This window comes from Castanea sativa, chromosome 12 (assembly GCF_040712315.1).
Source record: "Castanea sativa cultivar Marrone di Chiusa Pesio chromosome 12, ASM4071231v1".
Lineage (NCBI taxonomy): Eukaryota > Viridiplantae > Streptophyta > Magnoliopsida > Fagales > Fagaceae > Castanea > Castanea sativa.
The window spans coordinates 18037193-18055619 of record NC_134024.1 but is presented as its reverse complement, the minus strand read 5'-3'; the positions used below and the strand labels follow the sequence as shown (position 1 = coordinate 18055619).

At 32.0% G+C, this 18427-nt stretch overlaps 1 protein-coding gene across 2 annotated transcripts; it reads right to left on the bottom strand.

Annotated features, from left to right (window-relative positions):
- Positions 1-4348: 4348 nt before the first annotated feature.
- On the bottom strand, positions 4349-11062 carry LOC142619039 (NAC domain-containing protein 7-like). Of its 2 annotated transcripts, none has more exons than XM_075792114.1 (4): positions 10141-11062; positions 7061-7250; positions 6680-6951; positions 4349-5408 (listed from the first exon to the last, which is right to left on the bottom strand). In XM_075792114.1, the coding sequence occupies exons 2-4, from the start codon at positions 7218-7220 to the stop codon at positions 4758-4760; spliced, it is 1083 nt and encodes a 360-aa protein (XP_075648229.1). In that variant the 5' UTR covers positions 7221-7250; positions 10141-11062; the 3' UTR covers positions 4349-4757. The 2 variants fall into 2 exon arrangements, with proteins under 2 accessions (XP_075648229.1, XP_075648230.1); XM_075792115.1 differs by having other exon boundaries at positions 4350-5405.
- Between the last annotated feature and the right edge of the window lie 7365 nt (positions 11063-18427).

Genomic DNA, 18427 nt, shown 5'->3' with positions numbered 1-18427 from the left:
AGTTTATCAACACGATGAAGATCACGAAGTTCCTTGGTCATAAAACCCAACGGCATACAAACACAGCTGCTTCTTCAAGAGAAATATGAATTAGGGCAAATTCTGTCTCCGGCCACAATTTGCATGAACAAAACTTTGCTTCACACTCACGCCACCTTTGACGACCCTTAAAATAATCCTTATATATGTTTAGGGTTGTGAGAAAAGAAAACCTAAACATGTACACACGGATTGAAGTGAAATCAAATATAAAAAACTGATTTTCATAAATCTCGATAGATAAGGTATCTATCGAGCAGTTGTCGAGTATTGAGCTAAACAAGTCTTTTAAACCTCGATAGATGCTATCTATCAAGTTTTAAAAACCAACACTTTTTCACTTGTTTCTTGGACAGATTTGCATGACTTCAATACTTGGACTTGAACTCTTGTTCCTTGAAGTACTAAACGCATCCTAAATCTACCCAATTACAGGTAAAATGCGTTTTGTCAAAGGATTAGCCAATTCTAAATGACATATGTTCCTAACATCATTCACATATATCCTAACAAAACTTTAGATGTTTTTTGTTGAAAACAACAATTAATTCAACTGCAAGACTCTTGATGCAATACATAAAGTCTTAGGGGAGGATAGGGTGCAATAAAATAATGTTTCTATGTCCACAACACTTTTATAACAAATCCTAGGTTATAAAGTGTTACTGGTTATAATCTAGGCTTAGCACTGACATAATTTTTTTTGCTCACCGATAATAATCTGTCATCTAGAATTTGTTGTGAACCTAACATGTCCTTCTTTTTTTTAGGGTGCCGAATAGATCACCTTGGCTACAGGATTCCATTGAACCCTTCTTCTATATCTGCTTACTGAAATGTAAAAATTCTACAAATTCTCGCATGAAAATGCTCCTTGTGGATGAAATTATTCTCTAGAAAATATTATATTTTGAGGAAATATATTCTGAGTTCATAAATATTATATTCTAAATGACATATGTTCCTAACATCATTCACATATGTCCTAACAAAACTTTAGATGTTTTTTGTTGAAAACAACAATTAATTCAACTGCAAGACTCTTGATGCAATACATAAAGTCTTAGGGGAGGATAGGGTGCAATAAAATAATGTTTCCATGTCCACAACACTTTTATAACAAATCCTAGGTTATAAAGTGTTACTGGTTATAATCTAGGCTTAGCACTGACATAATTTTTTTTGCTCACCGATAATAATCTGTCATCTAGAATTTGTTGTGAACCTAACATTTCCTTCTTTTTTTTAGGGTGCTGAATAGATCACCTTGGCTACAGGATTCCATTGAACCCTTCTTCTATATCTGCTTACAGAAATGTAAAAATTCTACAAATTCTCGCATGAAAATGCTCCTTGTGGATGAAATTATTCTCTAGAAAATATTATATTTTGAGGAAATATATTCTGAGTTCATAAATTTTTTTGGCTAAGATTTGTATTAGTATGTAGGTTTTTTTTTTTTTTTTTTTTTTTTTTTTTTTTTGAGGAAAGTATGTAGTTAATATATCAACTCTCTCTCTCTCTCTCTCTCTCTCATGCATACACTTGCAGGCTTGCAGCTAGCTAACCTTTCCTGATAAACTGTTAAAAGAGTTACATAAAAAATACTGGTTGCTATGACAGTATACCACTTTCGAAAGCAAAGTTAAAAGAGAATATTGTTGCTAGCACCTAGCTAGTAAATGGTATTGCACGAGCAAGTTGTAGCAACCAATATGCCAAACTTAAATGGCTAATCAGGGTTTTGATGTAATAAGTATATCTAAAGATATGTGGAATAGAATGCACATCACAAGGGTGGATGTTTGGAAGGAAAGGACACATATAATAGCAGTCACATAATGGACTTGACTCAGTAGGTGCATGATGTTCCTTCTCTCTCAAACAACAATTAATAGAAATAATGATCTTAGTTATTCAGTCACATCCTGTCAACGCCAGCTGCTTTTCTTGTCATGCGTAAGGCTATCCTTAATTTGACTTTGCAGGACTCTCTCTCTCTCTCTCTCTCTCTTCGTTAGAAGGAAGTAAAGATTAATGCTAAGGATACAATAATTTTTTCATAATTGTTGTAATTGGAGTAATATGACTAATATCACTTTTATCTGGCTATTGACAAATTTGACACTGTTTTTTCTTTTATTACAAAGTTATTATAATTAACATATAAGTTATATATGTGGACATCTTTTAGAAATATTGTACCTCTAACATAGCCCGGGAAGGAAATGCAGGTCCACATTAAGTCATAAAGTAGCAATAAGGACTTTGTTCACTAACCTTTTTTTTCCTAGGATTCCATACATTAATCAAGTCTCTCTCGAACATGGCGAATGAGTACGTTGTCTAGAACATTCATTGCTTAAAAGGGACTTTCAATAAGCTTGACTTCACCACAAGTAAACGACCTATCCACTTAATAAATGTCCTAACATTTCTAAACCCTATGAATCACTGGAAAAGCTTTCGTTTCTATATTACCACAAGTACTAGCTAGGTCCAAGATTGTTTTCTAAACCATACCCAACGAATCGGTGAAATATTTTAGTTCAACACTCATTTTCGTTTATCCTTTGTGCTCTTACATTTGCATTCCTTTCCTGCAATGGCTCAAACTACTTGGCATGCATGCAGGTACTTGTTTCAATACTGGAAGTAAAATAGTTCAGCTTTTCTTTTGCTTCTAACTAGCAATAGCAGTGAAGTTTGGGACTTGGAAGTCTTCAAGTTCCATAAGGATGCTGTGTTTTTGAGGACACCAATTTGTTTCAATTTTTGACTCGTTATCTTCGTGATGACAATAAGAAAAGAATGGTACACAGTTTGTTGAATTCTCTTTTTATTCTTTATTTTTAATTTTCTCTCCTTTGTTTTCTGTGTATGGTACTTCATCAGCAAAAAGAGCTTATTTCTTTACATGAGCTCCTAGAAGTTCCATTTCTTTTTGGTCTAAAATGCATCTTTTTCTTTTTGTTTTTGCAACTAGTTAAATACTGATGAAGGTAACTTAGGTAAGAGGATTAAAATGAATTTTTGAAGGAATGGATTTCTTTGACTTTTTATTAAAAAAAATTAATAATAATAACTAAAGGCATATTGCCTTTAAAATCTCTAATATTATAGGGATAACGTGAATAAATATCACTAATTCTAAGTGTGTTTAATATTCTATGTTTCACCGATAGTAGTTTATTACATTTTTTTCATATAAAAAAAACCAAAAAAAAAAAAATCAAATGCTTTATGCAAATCATTGTAATTTGTGAAGTATAAAGTAAAATGCTTTTATTGGGATAAATAACTTTTATTTGGACAATGCAATCTCCTCAACATGTGGTTGTGATTGTTTTCTAGCCAAGAATATTCTTTTTGTCATGGCCATTTTTACGGGTTCTCTGTCTTGTGGCAGTCAAATATCCTCCACATAATTCAGCTCTTGATAATGATTACGTGAATAACATGCTCGCATCAAGGTATTAGAGTACATATTAATTAGAGGCTTAGAGCTGTTCCGGCTAGATATTACAATTTCATTTTACAAGCTTTCATCGTGGCAGGAAAGAAAGCAACAAAAAGCTACCTTCTTATATTGCCAAACTTTATTAGCATATTCTAGATGACCACTTGCTTGCCTTCTACACCTATAAAGAATAGAATGCACATGTGAGTTTGCAAAACTTTGCAGCAAAGCATTGCGTTATCATTATTATTATTTTCTTGTCATGATACATATGGCTAGTAAAGGGGCATGTTTAACTTTTTACTTCTTTTTTTTTTAGTTGTAAAATATTCACGTTTGAGTGGTGTAATTAGTTGAATAGTAATGTTTTATATGAAATATAATAACATGGGTGAATAGTTAATATAACATATAAAGTTGAGTCAAAAATTTAAACTTTTAGCTTAAATCGTATCCTTATATATTATATTAACATCTCAATTAAAGTTTTTTTAAGATGTTCTCCCCTCAACAATTGGTATTAGAATAACCAGTCAATTAGCCAAGCTTTTACTTTTAGGGTAACTGGTAATTAGTTCACACAGGATACAAACAAGAAAACGAAACTTGGAGTCCTTAGTTTTTTGGAGTTGTAAGGATAGTTGTAATAATTCAAATTTGAAAGGATTTTGAGATGGGGCATAGGATATTGAGCATCCACATGCTTTGGTTCCTTAGGCTTACTTTTGCTATCAAATGGACCACTAAAGGAAATCAAAAAAAGAAAGAAAGATGGAAACAAGGAAACAATCTATTGAGGCATAATCCTAGGAACTCAATAAACTACAAAAAGTTATATCTTATTTATTCTAAAACTAATTCATGAAGCTGAACATACAAACACAACTGTGATCGACCACCTGGCTGACTCCATAAACAGCACATGTACGCTGTAAGTCCTTAAGCTACACAATAAAGCCCTTAATTTGTACTTATAAAAAGAAATAACAAAGCTCACTACACACAAACCATGCTCCATCTATTACACTCAGCTAGCTTCATAGTACCCTCCAAGGATATGTCTTCATCATACAAAGAAATACAAATTTTTTTCACTAACTATTTCGTAGTATTAACTTAATACTAGCTAGTAGGAGAGCCAGAAGCTCACCAACTGTTAAAGTTACACTGTCTTAGTTCATTATGTACAGAAATTTGAAACATTGCTTCCTTCTTTTTTCTTTTCAAACTCAATATTCTATGATCAGCATAGTAGATGTCACTTCCACAACTCAATTTGACCACTAGAGCTTGACATAGACACACTTTCTGGCACCATTTCTTGCTTATCCATACGTCGGACAAATACATTGGTGCTGTTTGATGTGTGATAGATGTTGTTGGTACCAGTTGAGTAGCTAATTTGCTTGGATGCATCCTCATGGCTTAGTTGAGAAGCAACAAATTTGTCAAGCACTCTCCAATCTGTGACTTGATCCACTGCTTGCTCATTGCAATTATTGTTTGCATAAGCCACATAAAAGTTTTGTTCATGGGGTTGATGTTGAATTTGTTCCTCTTGTGAGAGTGATGAGGATTGCAAAGTGGTGGCATGGTTGATGTCTATAACATATGGGGCTAAGGAATTGGAGCTTATAGTGGGAGCTGATTGGAGCAACTTTGGGCTCTCTAAGAGTGGGAGCTGAAGGAAGTGGTCATGTGGAGCATGGTATGGTACCAAATCTAGCTCTTTCTTGCAATAAGGGAGCTGGTACGCCAAATTAGACTGGGAATTATGCTTCGGTGAGTCTAAATCAGGCATGAATGAGACTTGATCATCGTACCAACAGGGTGATCCCTGCTCGTTTACTTTACGCACTGTTGCTATCCTTTTCTTGAATACCCTGCAGACCACCCAACCTTCCTCCTGCTGATCAGTTGCACAAAAAGATTACATGAGAAATTTTGCTGCAATATATACTTTCCTTTCAGATGATGAACACCATTACATAGGTTAAACCAAAAGAAAGTGGTACTCATTTCATTACCCAAAAGGCAGACTGAAAATGAACAAGATGGTTTGCTGTTTTTCTCTCCAAATCTGTTAGGACATTAGGATTCCAAATAACAACCTAATTTTTGCTTTAAAAGGGTGAAGAGAGAGAGAGATTCAAACCCTGATTCTTGTCATAGTAAGAACTGTATGATACCATGCACTTAATTACAATACTCTTAGGTAGTATCTAATATCCCTATAAATATGCCAATGTTGCATATTATATTAAAACATAGTAAGGTGTTACAATACATTGAAGAGATGAAAAAAATTCAATTTCTGGGGGTTGCTCAATTCGTAGAAAGATTGGTTCATAATATGTTCAAGATTTTCCTTTCTAGTTCTTATGGGGAAGATTGAAAGTTAATAGAGAGAACACTTATACTGCATTTGACCTCCTGCTTATATATATATACACGCACCAATATTCCAAACAACTGAACATGAAATAATGTTTCTGAGATAATTAAGTAGTGTAAAGTACTAGAAGGTCTGTAGTCTATAATTCATTGAAATATGGCTGAAACATATGCAAAAATTAAAGCAGTCGTAATAATAAAAAAGTATTGTCTCTACCACTTCGTATCCATGCAACAAGATATGGCCTATATTTTTCTAAAATAACCCAAAAACTTCAAGAAAATGTGAAAAGGTTTGCTATATTCAAAAGGAAAAGTATAGTGATAAGAGTGATGTCAATGTTTTTATAACTGTTATAATGGTAAGTTATGATTAGAGCAACATCACTTTTTACATAGACCGTCATTGATGTAACTTTTATTAATACTAGTTTCAAGTCCCAATATGTCACTTCAACAATTATTAAAAAAGTTGTGAAAATTTGTTAATTCCTGAACTTATTGCGGTGATAAATAACTCAATATACTTCAGATGGATATAGACAGCCTAATGAATTTTTAAGTTATATTGCAATTCTTACAACGAGTTCTGAAACTAAGAAGTTGGCTGACATTCATAAGAGGGACCATAAATTAAAAGACCAAAACTATGCATGAGGACAGGTAGTTTATGTTGAATTTTCTACGTAATACAAAGGAAAACATATTTTTAAAAGGTACATGAGCATTTAAAGTTAATGAAAGTTAGGAAATTTAATTAAACTCCTAGGGTTTTGTAGTACTTGCCTGTGGAGTCCCATTTTCTTCAGTTTCAAGCCGGTATTCATGCATAATCCAGTCTGATTTTTGTCCATTTGGAGCTCGACCTTTGTAAAAGACTAAGGTCTTCCTCATTCCAATTAAGTCATGCTTAGAGTATATAGCTTTGTCTCTTCCTGTTGCTTTCCAAAACCCTGCTGTTGTGGCTCTATTTGTGCGAGTTCCTGTTGGATACTTCTTATCTTTATGGCTAAAAAAGTACCATTCATTTTGCTCTTCTGTTCCTATCCTGCATAGCTCTTTCCAAATTTTGCAAGAATGTACAAAAATAACAAGATTTATTTGATTGTCTAATCTCATAAAAAATAATTTGGAAATTGAAAATTTTATGAAATCAGTATTATATACCTTGAAGATCCCATGGCTCAATTTTGTAGAGGTCAACATCTTTAATGACATCTAGGTCAATCCTTCGTGAAGAAATTTTTTTCCTAAGGTAATAATCAACTAGTTCTTCATCTGTTGGATGAAACCGAAAACCGGGTGGAACATGAGAAAAAGTATTCATATTCTCCCCACTTACGTCTTGAGTCCTGCACTGCATAAATTAAGCAAGCTCATAAGCATGTTCCTTTCATTCCAAATTTATCAATTATAGGAGGTTGAATATTAATTGGATGCAATCAAGTTCATTTGATTTCAGGCATCTCCTTTAACCAATGATACATTACACATTACTTTTGACAATGACTTTTAGGTTAAATTTCTTTTGTGTGTGTGTTTGTTTTTAATGGAGATATTCAATATTGATACCCTTCACTCCCACTTAAAATGTGTAAAAAAAATGATACATTACTTTTGAGTATAACAATAAGGAGTAACTTCCTCTATCTCATTAGGTACATCAACACAAAGCAAAGTTCTCAATGACCACAAAAAAAGGTAATATCAAATTGAAAGGATGTGAATTCAAGAAAGATTATGCATAGGCTACTGTTGTAAGATTTATTGAAGTGATTGTTCAATCTTTTCATTCTTCAGTCGGTACTGGTAACGATGGACCTAGATATTACAAGACGTATTATTGGCTCTCATTGTAGAGCTTATTGCCAGCAAAGGAAAAACAAAATTAAAGAGATGGTAAAAATGGAAAAAAAAAAAAAAAAAAAAAACCAAGTAATGCATGAGATGTACTAACATTGTAGCCCTTTCACATGGTGGTAAAATCAGTATAGTACAATGTGTATTATTACCCCAATAAAAGTCTTCTTCCTTGAACAAAGTGTGTAACACATGATTTTTTTCTTAAAAAAACGAAATTATTGACTAAATTTCACAAATTGAAATCTTGTTTATTATCTTGTCACCATCATTAGTTGATATTCAAACTTACATTTCAAGATAATTTCCTGTAAAGCCTTGAAGGAATACTACATGTTTTTATCATCATAAGTATGTTGCATCAAATGCATAAGTTTCTTCTAAAGATTTAGATTGAAATTCCACATTGACTAATTCTTGTCTCCAACGTCAATTCTCATAATTCTTCTGGAAGGAGCTAAAGAAATTTGATTACCAGCCAATTTGCAGTGGCATAAAAATATGCCACAACTATCTTCAGCTAATAGATTTTCAATTTTTGGTGATAACTTATATCAGATACAAGATGCATGAGAGTCCATTTATTGAATAATAAAAAGCAAATCCAATCTAAAAAGGACTGTCATGAATATGTTGAGCACATTGAGTCCTTATTCATGGGAAGACTATATAAGCAAAATGCATAGATTATTGTATGGGCACCATGACAATAAAATCGAAACAGATGACAAAATTGTTGAATTAAATTTGCTAATCATCCATATTATCAGAATTGCCACAAGGGTTATGGAAAATTTTGAATTAGTTTCATAGTCGCTTCCAAGGGATAGATCTAAGGAAAAAAAGGCAGAAAAAGACAGAAAGACAATTCCTAAACTATCCAAAATGCTCATATTCACTTCTTCAAATGAATGGGGGAAAGAGGTATAAAATGTTATTTTTCACCCAATATTCAAATCAAGGGAATAAATTAAATGACAATATCTCATACACAATGGTTGGAACTCTGAATTTAGCATGATATCAAAATGGAAGTTCATAAAGGTTCATTATCAAAAGAGAACTAATTAAACCTAAAAATATAACAAGACATATTCAAGTAAAGTATTAGCAAGCATAGTAAACTCGTGTTCCCTTTTACTTTACCAGATTATTTGTAAGACAGGTATATTTAATATTCTAATTTTACAATTGACATAAAATATACATATCCATGAGGCATCTGATGCAGTGAAAGTCAATCACAATCGAAGGCAAATACACAAAATAATTTTTTATTGCACCTTAATGTTTTGTAACATCAAATGCAAAAAATATTTTTAATGAAGCTATGATTATAAAATCCAACTTATTCTCTTTTTTGCATAATCATATAATTTGATTGATTATATACGAGCCTTTGTAACCAAGTAGTAATTCTCGCTTTTAAAGCTAGACTCAATCCATTAAAAGTCCTTTATCATTAATTTATCAATAGATATTGACAATATGAGCAATAATATTTCCTATATATTATGATGAAGTAAGACTTCCAAACAAAATAAAATTATACTGATATAGACTGGAATTTGAGGTTAATATTTTGTCCATAAGATCTCTAAAAGTCATTTTCAGCATGAGGAAAAATAGGGGAATAAGAAAGATCCCTAAAAGACATTTGACTAAATGAAGGAAGAAGAGAATATTATTTCCCATGTAATGAAAAAGTGGCATGTAATTATTAACTATCAACTATAGCTGAATGATCTTAAAAAAAAAATTATAAAAAAAAAAAAACTCTTTTGACCTTCCTTTGTCATGAATGATCCATAGCTTCCAATCTTCTCTTTACTACTACGTTAATAAAAAGATAATTTCTTGATGGAAAACATAATATATAGATCAACACGAAATTTCATATTGTGTGCGTGTGAAACATTTATCTGATTAATTGACTAAGCATGTGATATGTTGGGAAACTCATCATACATGTTTCTAAGGCGATAGACATTTCTAGCATTAGAATGAAAATACAAAGTGACATCCAATTATGAGGGTCACTCATTGTTGTTCCCACCACAATGGCTGGAGTGCAATGAAGAAAAAAGAAAATACAGAACAAATTAAGAGAAGGAAAAAAATGAATAGGAGATAAGAAGTGTATATGATGAAAGGAGAGAATGCTTTTGATATTATTTCTTTGTTTAACAAATCAATAGCTATGTGGTAGTACGTAGAAGAGAAATCTCCTTGACATTTTAGATCTGCAAGTCAAGATTCCTGATCCAAATACGTGCTGTCCAACCTCATACACATTCAAGTCTCACACACAAAGATCCATTGTATCAAATTATACCCCATAAAATGTAAAACATCAAAAAGAATAAGAAGAAGAAAAGAGAGCTCACAGATCAAGCAAGAATAATGGTCTCTAGCTCTTGTTGTAACCCACAGATCTGAGGTGACTAAAGTGGCTGAGTCAATCTTTCACCAACAACCAAGAAAACCCTTTTTCTCCAAAAGTAGATTGAGATTTATGATCTGGGTATTCTCTCTCGCCTTCACTAGAGGAAGCTCCTAGCTAGAGAGCTAAAGCTAGAGCTAGATCAGACAAGAAACAAAGACAACAAAAATACAAAAGAGTTGTATTTTTTTAAAAGTACTTCCTCGGGAATTGAACCCCCAACTGCTTTTGTACCAAAAAACTGTCTCCAAGGCTGTCGTGTTGTCTATGACCGAATCCCGAAGCACATCAAAATAAGGAAAGGCCGTGGAATGGAAGCATATATAGAAAACAAGTCGGGTTAAAAAAGAGGCACAAAAAAACAAAAACAGAAACCAAAAAACCCTAATGACAAAACAATTGTAAAAAAATCAAGGATTATCTTATAGCTATAGCTTGTTTTCTATATCGTTGTCTCTCATTATCGAGATAAGCTGAATTGGTGGGAAAGCTTTTTGGGCGGGAAAAAAGGTGGCGCAAAAATTGGCTGAAAGGAGAGAGAGCTAAGGAATGAAGGAATGCTCTCTCTACTGCCACCTCTACCCGCAACTGATAGAGACCCAACTGAGAGTTACAAGAGAAATATCGATATGTTTCTCTTTCAAGGCTCTCTCTCTTGTGCTGTGCGGGATATATATGTGAAAGAGAAAACTTTTTTCGTGTCTGTGTTTAGTGTCATATATTTTGTTCAAGAAAAGAAGCAAACGGAGAAGTAAGAAAGATCTAAACGGCACAGACCAAGCAGCAATATTAAAAGGACTCCAGAAAGACCCCAAAAGGAGAGAATAAAATAGAAGGATTTTGGTGGTGACGTAATGAAGCAGCCACCAGCCAAAAAGTCACCTACAATACAAACCCATTTCTCTCTCTCTCTCTCTCAAAATGGGGCATGGTGGACCTTACTAGCAAGAACTCCATTCCTAGTCCCTACCATTTCCACCACCTCTTTCAAGTCTTAACTGTAATAAAATTGGGATGATGATGTTGAAGATGATGGAGGGGTGGTCATGACCATTAATTGGTCTCATCGATGTCTCGTGCAATCTTGGTCCAACATCAACATTTGGAGTTTGGACATTGATGACATTGTCTATAGACTATACCTATATAGTTGTTGTTCTTTTGTCCTTTCTAGATTAATATAGGTAAACAAGGTTGTTCATTAGTGCTATTTTAGTATTATATCACTCTAATAATTACCGTAAATTTGGGATAGGATATCCCATCATCAAACTTTGTGTTTGAATTTTTTTTTTAGTTTTTATGGCCTATTGAAGTCTGATCAATTTTACTGATTGATGTATATGTTCCATCAACTAAAATTTGTTACATGATCTTTTATTTTTCTTTTAGAATCACCGAGATTAACACACACACACACACACAAAATCATATACAAACCATATTTTAATTTGTGGATCTTAAAGTAGAACATTTTTAATGGGATAAAACAATTTTGTTTGATTATCACAAATAGTCATATAGTGTGCTAAAGTATGGTTGGGAAAAAGAAATTTATATTATCCTTATTTTTGGGGGTGTTTTTTCTCATAAATAAATAAGGGTTATGCTAACGAGTACCCTAAGAGCAACAATTAACAATCTATTTTAGGAAAATTTTGACATCACTTTTATAGAAAATGAAAAAGGTTGTCAAAATATTAATTACTTTTTTTTCCATAAAAATTTTCTTTAAATAGATTATTAACTATTGTCTTAAGAGCATCCGTTAGCATTTTTCAAAAAATAATTATCTCAAAAGATAGAGATTGACATAATTGAGTTAACCACCTCCACTTCAAAACATATATATGATCCTTGATCGAATGAGTGTGTTACTAATTACAATTATTTCTTATTTCCTTTAATCTTTCCTCTTTCTTTTTCATGTAACTAAAGATATCTCATTCTGCTAACAATCTATACTAAAAATGGATTTTACCCCCTAATAAACTGATTTGACTTGCTTCTTGTTCTTCACTTTTTATGATATGCAGAACAAATGTTTCAAGCAAAAATCAACAACATCTTGTAAGTCACAATTTTGACAGAATTGAAGTATTGACTGCAGATTCATTGTTAGGTAAAACCAAGAGCATCACAATCTAATGAGTCCTTCTCAAAAGGTGGTAGTCTAAATGATCCCTAGGAGAAACATATATGCCAAAGTCATTTTGAACACAATATTTAGGTAGTGATAAAAGAAAACCAACCTCAACACTTGTCAGTTGGTAACCTTGGTATAGGAAAACATCCAAATGATTGCTGGTGAATACAAATAAGCACTCTCCTATCAAGTATATATCAAATACGAAGTAATTAATTTCACTACCAATGTTACCCCCTTCCCTATAACTATAAACCTATCCCTATATTATATAACGTATACTTTTATTCAACGTACCAAATTTTGCTCTTGAGCAATACGTTTCCACTGTCATAATTATACATTACATTATACTATTACTATCTCTCTCACTGAGTCGACTATTACAGAGCCCCAAGCCCCGTTCCAACAGCCCACCGTTTTGTCCAATTATCCCGCCCTGCCCTAGTTTTCAAATGAATTGAGTGTTTGTGGATACAATTTTTTTTATCACAATTTTGGTACAATCGATTGTAAGTCATTGAAAAAATATAATGAAGTAATAGATAATTAGGTGACATCAAAATTGTGACACAACAATTGTAATAGTTAAAAATTGTAATAGATATTTGTGTTTAACAAAAAAAAAAAATTAAAGATATTTGTGGAAATGAGTTTCTGATCCCGCGAGTGGTTATATACGTGGCTTATTTTGATTGGTCTTTCGTTTGTTTAATGTTATCCCAGGAAGTTACTGGGTCTTCACGGGTGGTTTTTCATGGGATAGGTCCCACAACAAAACCGACTTTCATATATGGGGCATCACGAATGAGACAGTGCTCCAAATTAGCTTTTACAAAGCTGGCTAATTAGCTATTTAAGTGGAGCCTGACAAGCCGAGCCGAGCCAATATTTTTGGTTACAGTACAGTAAGTACAGTGTGGTGGAATGTGGGTCCCACAGTAGGAAATGATGGCCCCTGAGTCTGAGACTCTGTACCTGGCGGCTTATGGTCCGGCGTGGGCTAGCCACTATCATTGAGCTCGCAACTTGGATGGTTTTGGTTTGGCTGAGACTCTCTAGTTTAAGTTTGTGTGGTGGGGTCCATCTGTGGGTCCCACACGCTTGGTCCCTAGTGGGTCCCAACAAGTTGGGTCATAGTTAGAGTTAGTGAGTCATTCATACCATACCAGGTTCATTGTCTTTCAAGCCTAACACGTGCAATATAGCCCACATAAAATAAACAGTAGCAGTGGTGATGGAAATAACTTTGTAAGATTTTCACTCGCACTGTAATTATTGTGTGAGTGCCTAAAAAAACAGCCTTTTCGCTTTGCTAGCTTGTGGAACTCTTTTGAGTTTTGTGTTTTGAGAAGTATTTGATTTGATTTTGGTACAGCCTAGAGGCATGCACCGCCTTGACCCAAGTTCCATATCAGATGGGTCCCACAGTCCCTCTTCCTGTGATTTAGGTCATTTTAGTCGATGACTGTTGTGAAAGAATCAATTTGAGCAAGATTAAAAATAATTAATTAATTCACTTGGATAATTTACATGATTTGGATGTATGTTTAAGTCAACAATTATCTTTATTGGTTTTATTTTGCTTGTTACACTTTACTTTACTTTCGTTGCACATATAAGACTCTTAAACCAATGTCTTATAAACATATATGAGTTAGCTTCAATATTACTAATTAATTGAGATTTTTCTTTTTCTTTTTCTTTTTTTTGAGAAACAGATTTTTCATTTTCTTGATTATGTTTAATGTGGTTTTTAAAAAATCAATTGTTTCTCACTTGGAGTGTTTTAATTTATTTTTCTATCAATTGAATTATACGAGAGCATAAAGAAAAACAAAGTAATTTTCATTCATTTTACGAGGGGGTGAAGTGAAGCAAAAGTCTCATTCTTGATCAAAACAGTAATTTTACATCACTATCTTCTCCATCTCTTACATCATCCATTAAACAAAATTAAAACTTAGTTTAACAAAGTAAATCTTCACCATAATTGAACAAGAGCCTATAAGTGCATTTTTACGAGTAGTTCTATGTGAAAATGTATCACTTACATCTTTACAATTCCATAATGAACAAGCAGATGTATTTTAAATTAGCAATTTTTTATGGCACCCGAAATTATGGAAAATTACTTATTCCTTAAATCTCTAAATCATTTTTTTTATAGAATTTCTAAATCATATACTTAGTTTAATGTTTTTTTGATATAATTTATTTTCATATGTTAATTTTACTTTAAAAATAAGTTAGACGCTAGGAGTCTTGTGACTCAATTGATTGTCATTTCTTAGTATAGTCAATAGAGATAAATATGATTCAAATATTTTCTTCCTCAACTATTAAATTATCAAAAAAAAAAATGACAAAAAGATAACTTACATCTCAAAAAGTTGATGCTTTGAAAAGTTGTCCATTTTCTTTTTAAGTTGATTTTTTTTTTATTACCAAACATGCATTTATATTATATAATTCAATAAGAATCACATGTAACATATGATGTAATAATAGTCACATATATTCTCTTGGAAAATAAGAGTCTATATATTTAAAAAATTGTATGATCATAATTGGTAAAAAGTACATAAAAGGAAAGGTCAGATAATTGCTTAAACACAAAGTTTTCTTGTTGATGCATGCATCCATAAAATAATTAAGGTGAATTTGGATTAGATTTTTTACTATAATTAATTTATTTATATTATATACTTTTAAAGCTTTACACATTTTCAACAAATCAACAGAGAAATTTATCCATACACACTGAATCTAAGCAGTTAAATTAGTAGGGTGACAATTTTAAGCTCGTGAATCATAATTCCCAAGGAATGTGATTCTTATCAAAAGAGTGTAAAAAAACAACAATCATCAACAGTAGCCAAATTAATTGGAACATGTCACATGGAAAACCCACCATGGAAAACACACTATTGTCTCCATGTGCATCAAATTTTTTTTAAGGAATACAAAATTATGAACAAAAGTACAAAATGGACTTTCGCCAGAAAATGTAGGGTCGAGATTCAATCGTGTGGGCCCCACTTTTTTAATCATTACGGCTGTGTGAACATCATTGTTTTCGGCCCGAAACGTTTCGGCGAAGAGAAAAGTGGTAACGCCGTTATAAATCTGACTGTTGTGGCACCGTTTAGGTGTGACTCAACTTGACCGCAACAATAGTGTGTCATGCGGTTTCTCTAATGTACCTTGGGCCCCACTTGTAATGTCACTGTTTCCTTTTCATTATCATTTGCTATACTACCCCCAAATACGCGGAGAAATCTTTCATTGCCTTTTTCTCATTGGTCCATCAAAGTCCATGTGGGCAGTACCTATTGACACGTTAATGTGCGAAAAGACAAATTTCTCCTCTCTCGATTAGGATCGTAAACGAGTCAAATCGAGTTAAGTACTAAAAATTCAAATTTATTACTTAATTTTATTTTGATAAACACATGTTGAGTTCGCACTCATCATTAAATAAAATTACATGTTTAAGTTAGATTTGTTTTATTGTCGAACAAGAAAATGAATTTACTTTCATATTCATGCTTGTTCACAAACTATTTGATTAATTTATTACTATTTTCTAATATATATAAACTACAAATAATGATTTGATATCATGCGAAACTATTTGAAAATTTATACAATCCAATATCAAGTATAAGTATATTTTTTTAAACAAGTATACATATGAATATGATATTATATATATAGTTAAATTGAACCTTATGTTCACCAATTTTTTTACAAATGCGTTGTTATGTTTGAGTTTATCTAATTTAATAGTTCAACCTAAATTTGGGCTTGTGCTTGGACAAACAAATATAAATAAGTCTTTCCTTGAGCCAAATTTGAGTTGTTTATAAAAATCTTGGTTCATTTTTACAGTCCAAATTTACTAGTTGGGTAATATTAGGGATATAACATTTTTCACAATTGTAGATATGATCTATAATAGTTGGACCAACATCATTTTTGCATGACTTCATTACGAAAATCACATTTATTATGCATCAAATTGCTTTTTTAGCAAAAAAAATTATAATATTTTACTAATAATTATCTCACATATGCAATATAGACAACCTCCTCATAATACATAGGTTATATATATATTGTGAGAGATGTTGTATATATATACATATATGAGGCATATAAAATATAATCTCATTAGGAAAAAGAAAAAGAAAACTCTTATTTTTTTGTGTCACTCTTTCTTTGTACAATGAATATAAGATTTATCTTCACTAGGTTACTCATGTAGTGTGATTATTTTGGGGCTCGACGTAAATCAAAAGTTTTAGATTCAATCCACACTATTTATCATAAAATTTTTGAAGTATCTTTTTGACAAAAAATAATAATAGTAATAATCTGTCCAAAAACATGTCACATCACTTCTTCATATATATATATATATATATATATATATATATATATATATAACTTGAACCCTTCTCTCCAAGCTTTCTTAGATATGTAAGGGTAGCATTGGCATAGATATTCCAAAAATATAAAAAGCGTATAATGTACCTTCCAAGAGTATGGAATACTCAAAGCCAGAGTATGAATACAGGTAGGCCACATGTGATGGAGATATTATACATTCTAAATCATTTTGTACAGCGAAATTGAAGATAGGACTGGCCACCAGCTTTTTTATACCCAGCAACCCCAACCAGGAAAAAAGAAAGGAATGTTCAAGTGCAATAGGGTTTTGGTCCTTTTTGGATCAAACCCAACCTCTTTATAGCAAGTGCCAACTAGATTTAGAGTCATGTTACATGCATGTTATATTTTCTACATGTCATTATGTTTTTCATTTTTTTGCTGTTCTTGTTCTTGAGAGCGTGTATGCAACATATATATATATATATATATATATATATATATATATATATATATATATATATATAACTCTTTATTATCCATTCTTCTGTACTTTAAAAAATAATCAATTATTTGATGATCGCAATCTAATACAAACTAAACAAATTAATACAAAGGTAAATTAAGAAATTTAAAATTGCCCATCAAATTTTACTCTCATTAGCCTCATACACAAAATCACATTAAAAATAAAAACCACATTCTCAAAGTAAAAGATTAAAAAACTAAAAAGAAAAAATTCATATTTTATAAAATTAGGACATGCATTTTATATTTAAAACATAATTACTTGTATTTACAACTTAAAATGTTATCATTTTTTAATTAAAAGAATATAAGTCTCTGAACATGTGTCATGTATGAAAATATTATTATACTACAAACTTATAATACTTAATAAGTTATAATTCATTTATCATTTTAGTTTTGAACTCCTAGTCCTAGACATTGGACTACTTAACTTCTGAGTTGGAATGGGTGGTTGTCAGAACTGACGTATTGCCGGCCCTAGTTCTACATAAAAGGCACCTGAGGTGCGATATAATCTGTAACCTTTTTTTTTTTTTTATGTTGTTGAATAATAGTCTATAACTACTATCCATATCAAATAGTTCAGTTGAAATCTCCGAAAAATATAATCGACCATAATATCATAATGTAAAGGAAGCTAATTTGAGAGTGATGGTTGATTATCAGGCTAGAAAACCATTTGTCCATTTGTGTGATATGATGATATCATATATACGTACGACTGATATTAGTAAAGATTAATGTATTGTGAGCTAGCTAGTTATGAAACAAATGTTTAGACTTGTTTAGGTTTTGCACTACTCCTGCTGTTTTCATTGTTCGAGAGGATCAATGTTTGCACAGTACTCTAACAGGTTTGGTCCACCGTCCACAAGTTAGACATTAAGATTATGTGCACCTCTCGCTCATTCCAATCCAAAATATTGACAGAATCATTTAAGCATTTTGACACAAAATTATAATAGCAAGTGGTTGACCAAATATCTGGTTCGAATCAAATAGGGAACGAGGAAAACCTTGGATTAGTTCTTTAGAATTTTCTATATTTCTTAGGATAATTCTGTCTAGAGTTTTTAAAACTCGACAATTTATTGATAAATGAGTGGTTTTATATTATTATTTTTTATCATCAGCATTTGAATAAATCATTCTTATTGTT

What these genes read in the sequence shown, in the direction of transcription:
- LOC142619039 (XM_075792114.1), bottom strand. Translation starts at nt 7,220, where the DNA reads ATGAATACTTTTTCTCATGTTCCACCCGGTTTTCGGTTTCATCCAACA. An exon ending in TGAGCCATGGGATCTTCAAG is followed by an intron (nt 6,952 to 7,060) that starts GTATATAATACT and finishes AAATTTGGAAAG; the next exon opens with AGCTATGCAGGATAGGAACA. An exon ending in AAGAAAATGGGACTCCACAG is followed by an intron (nt 5,409 to 6,679) that starts GCAAGTACTACA and finishes GCAACTGATCAG; the next exon opens with CAGGAGGAAGGTTGGGTGGT.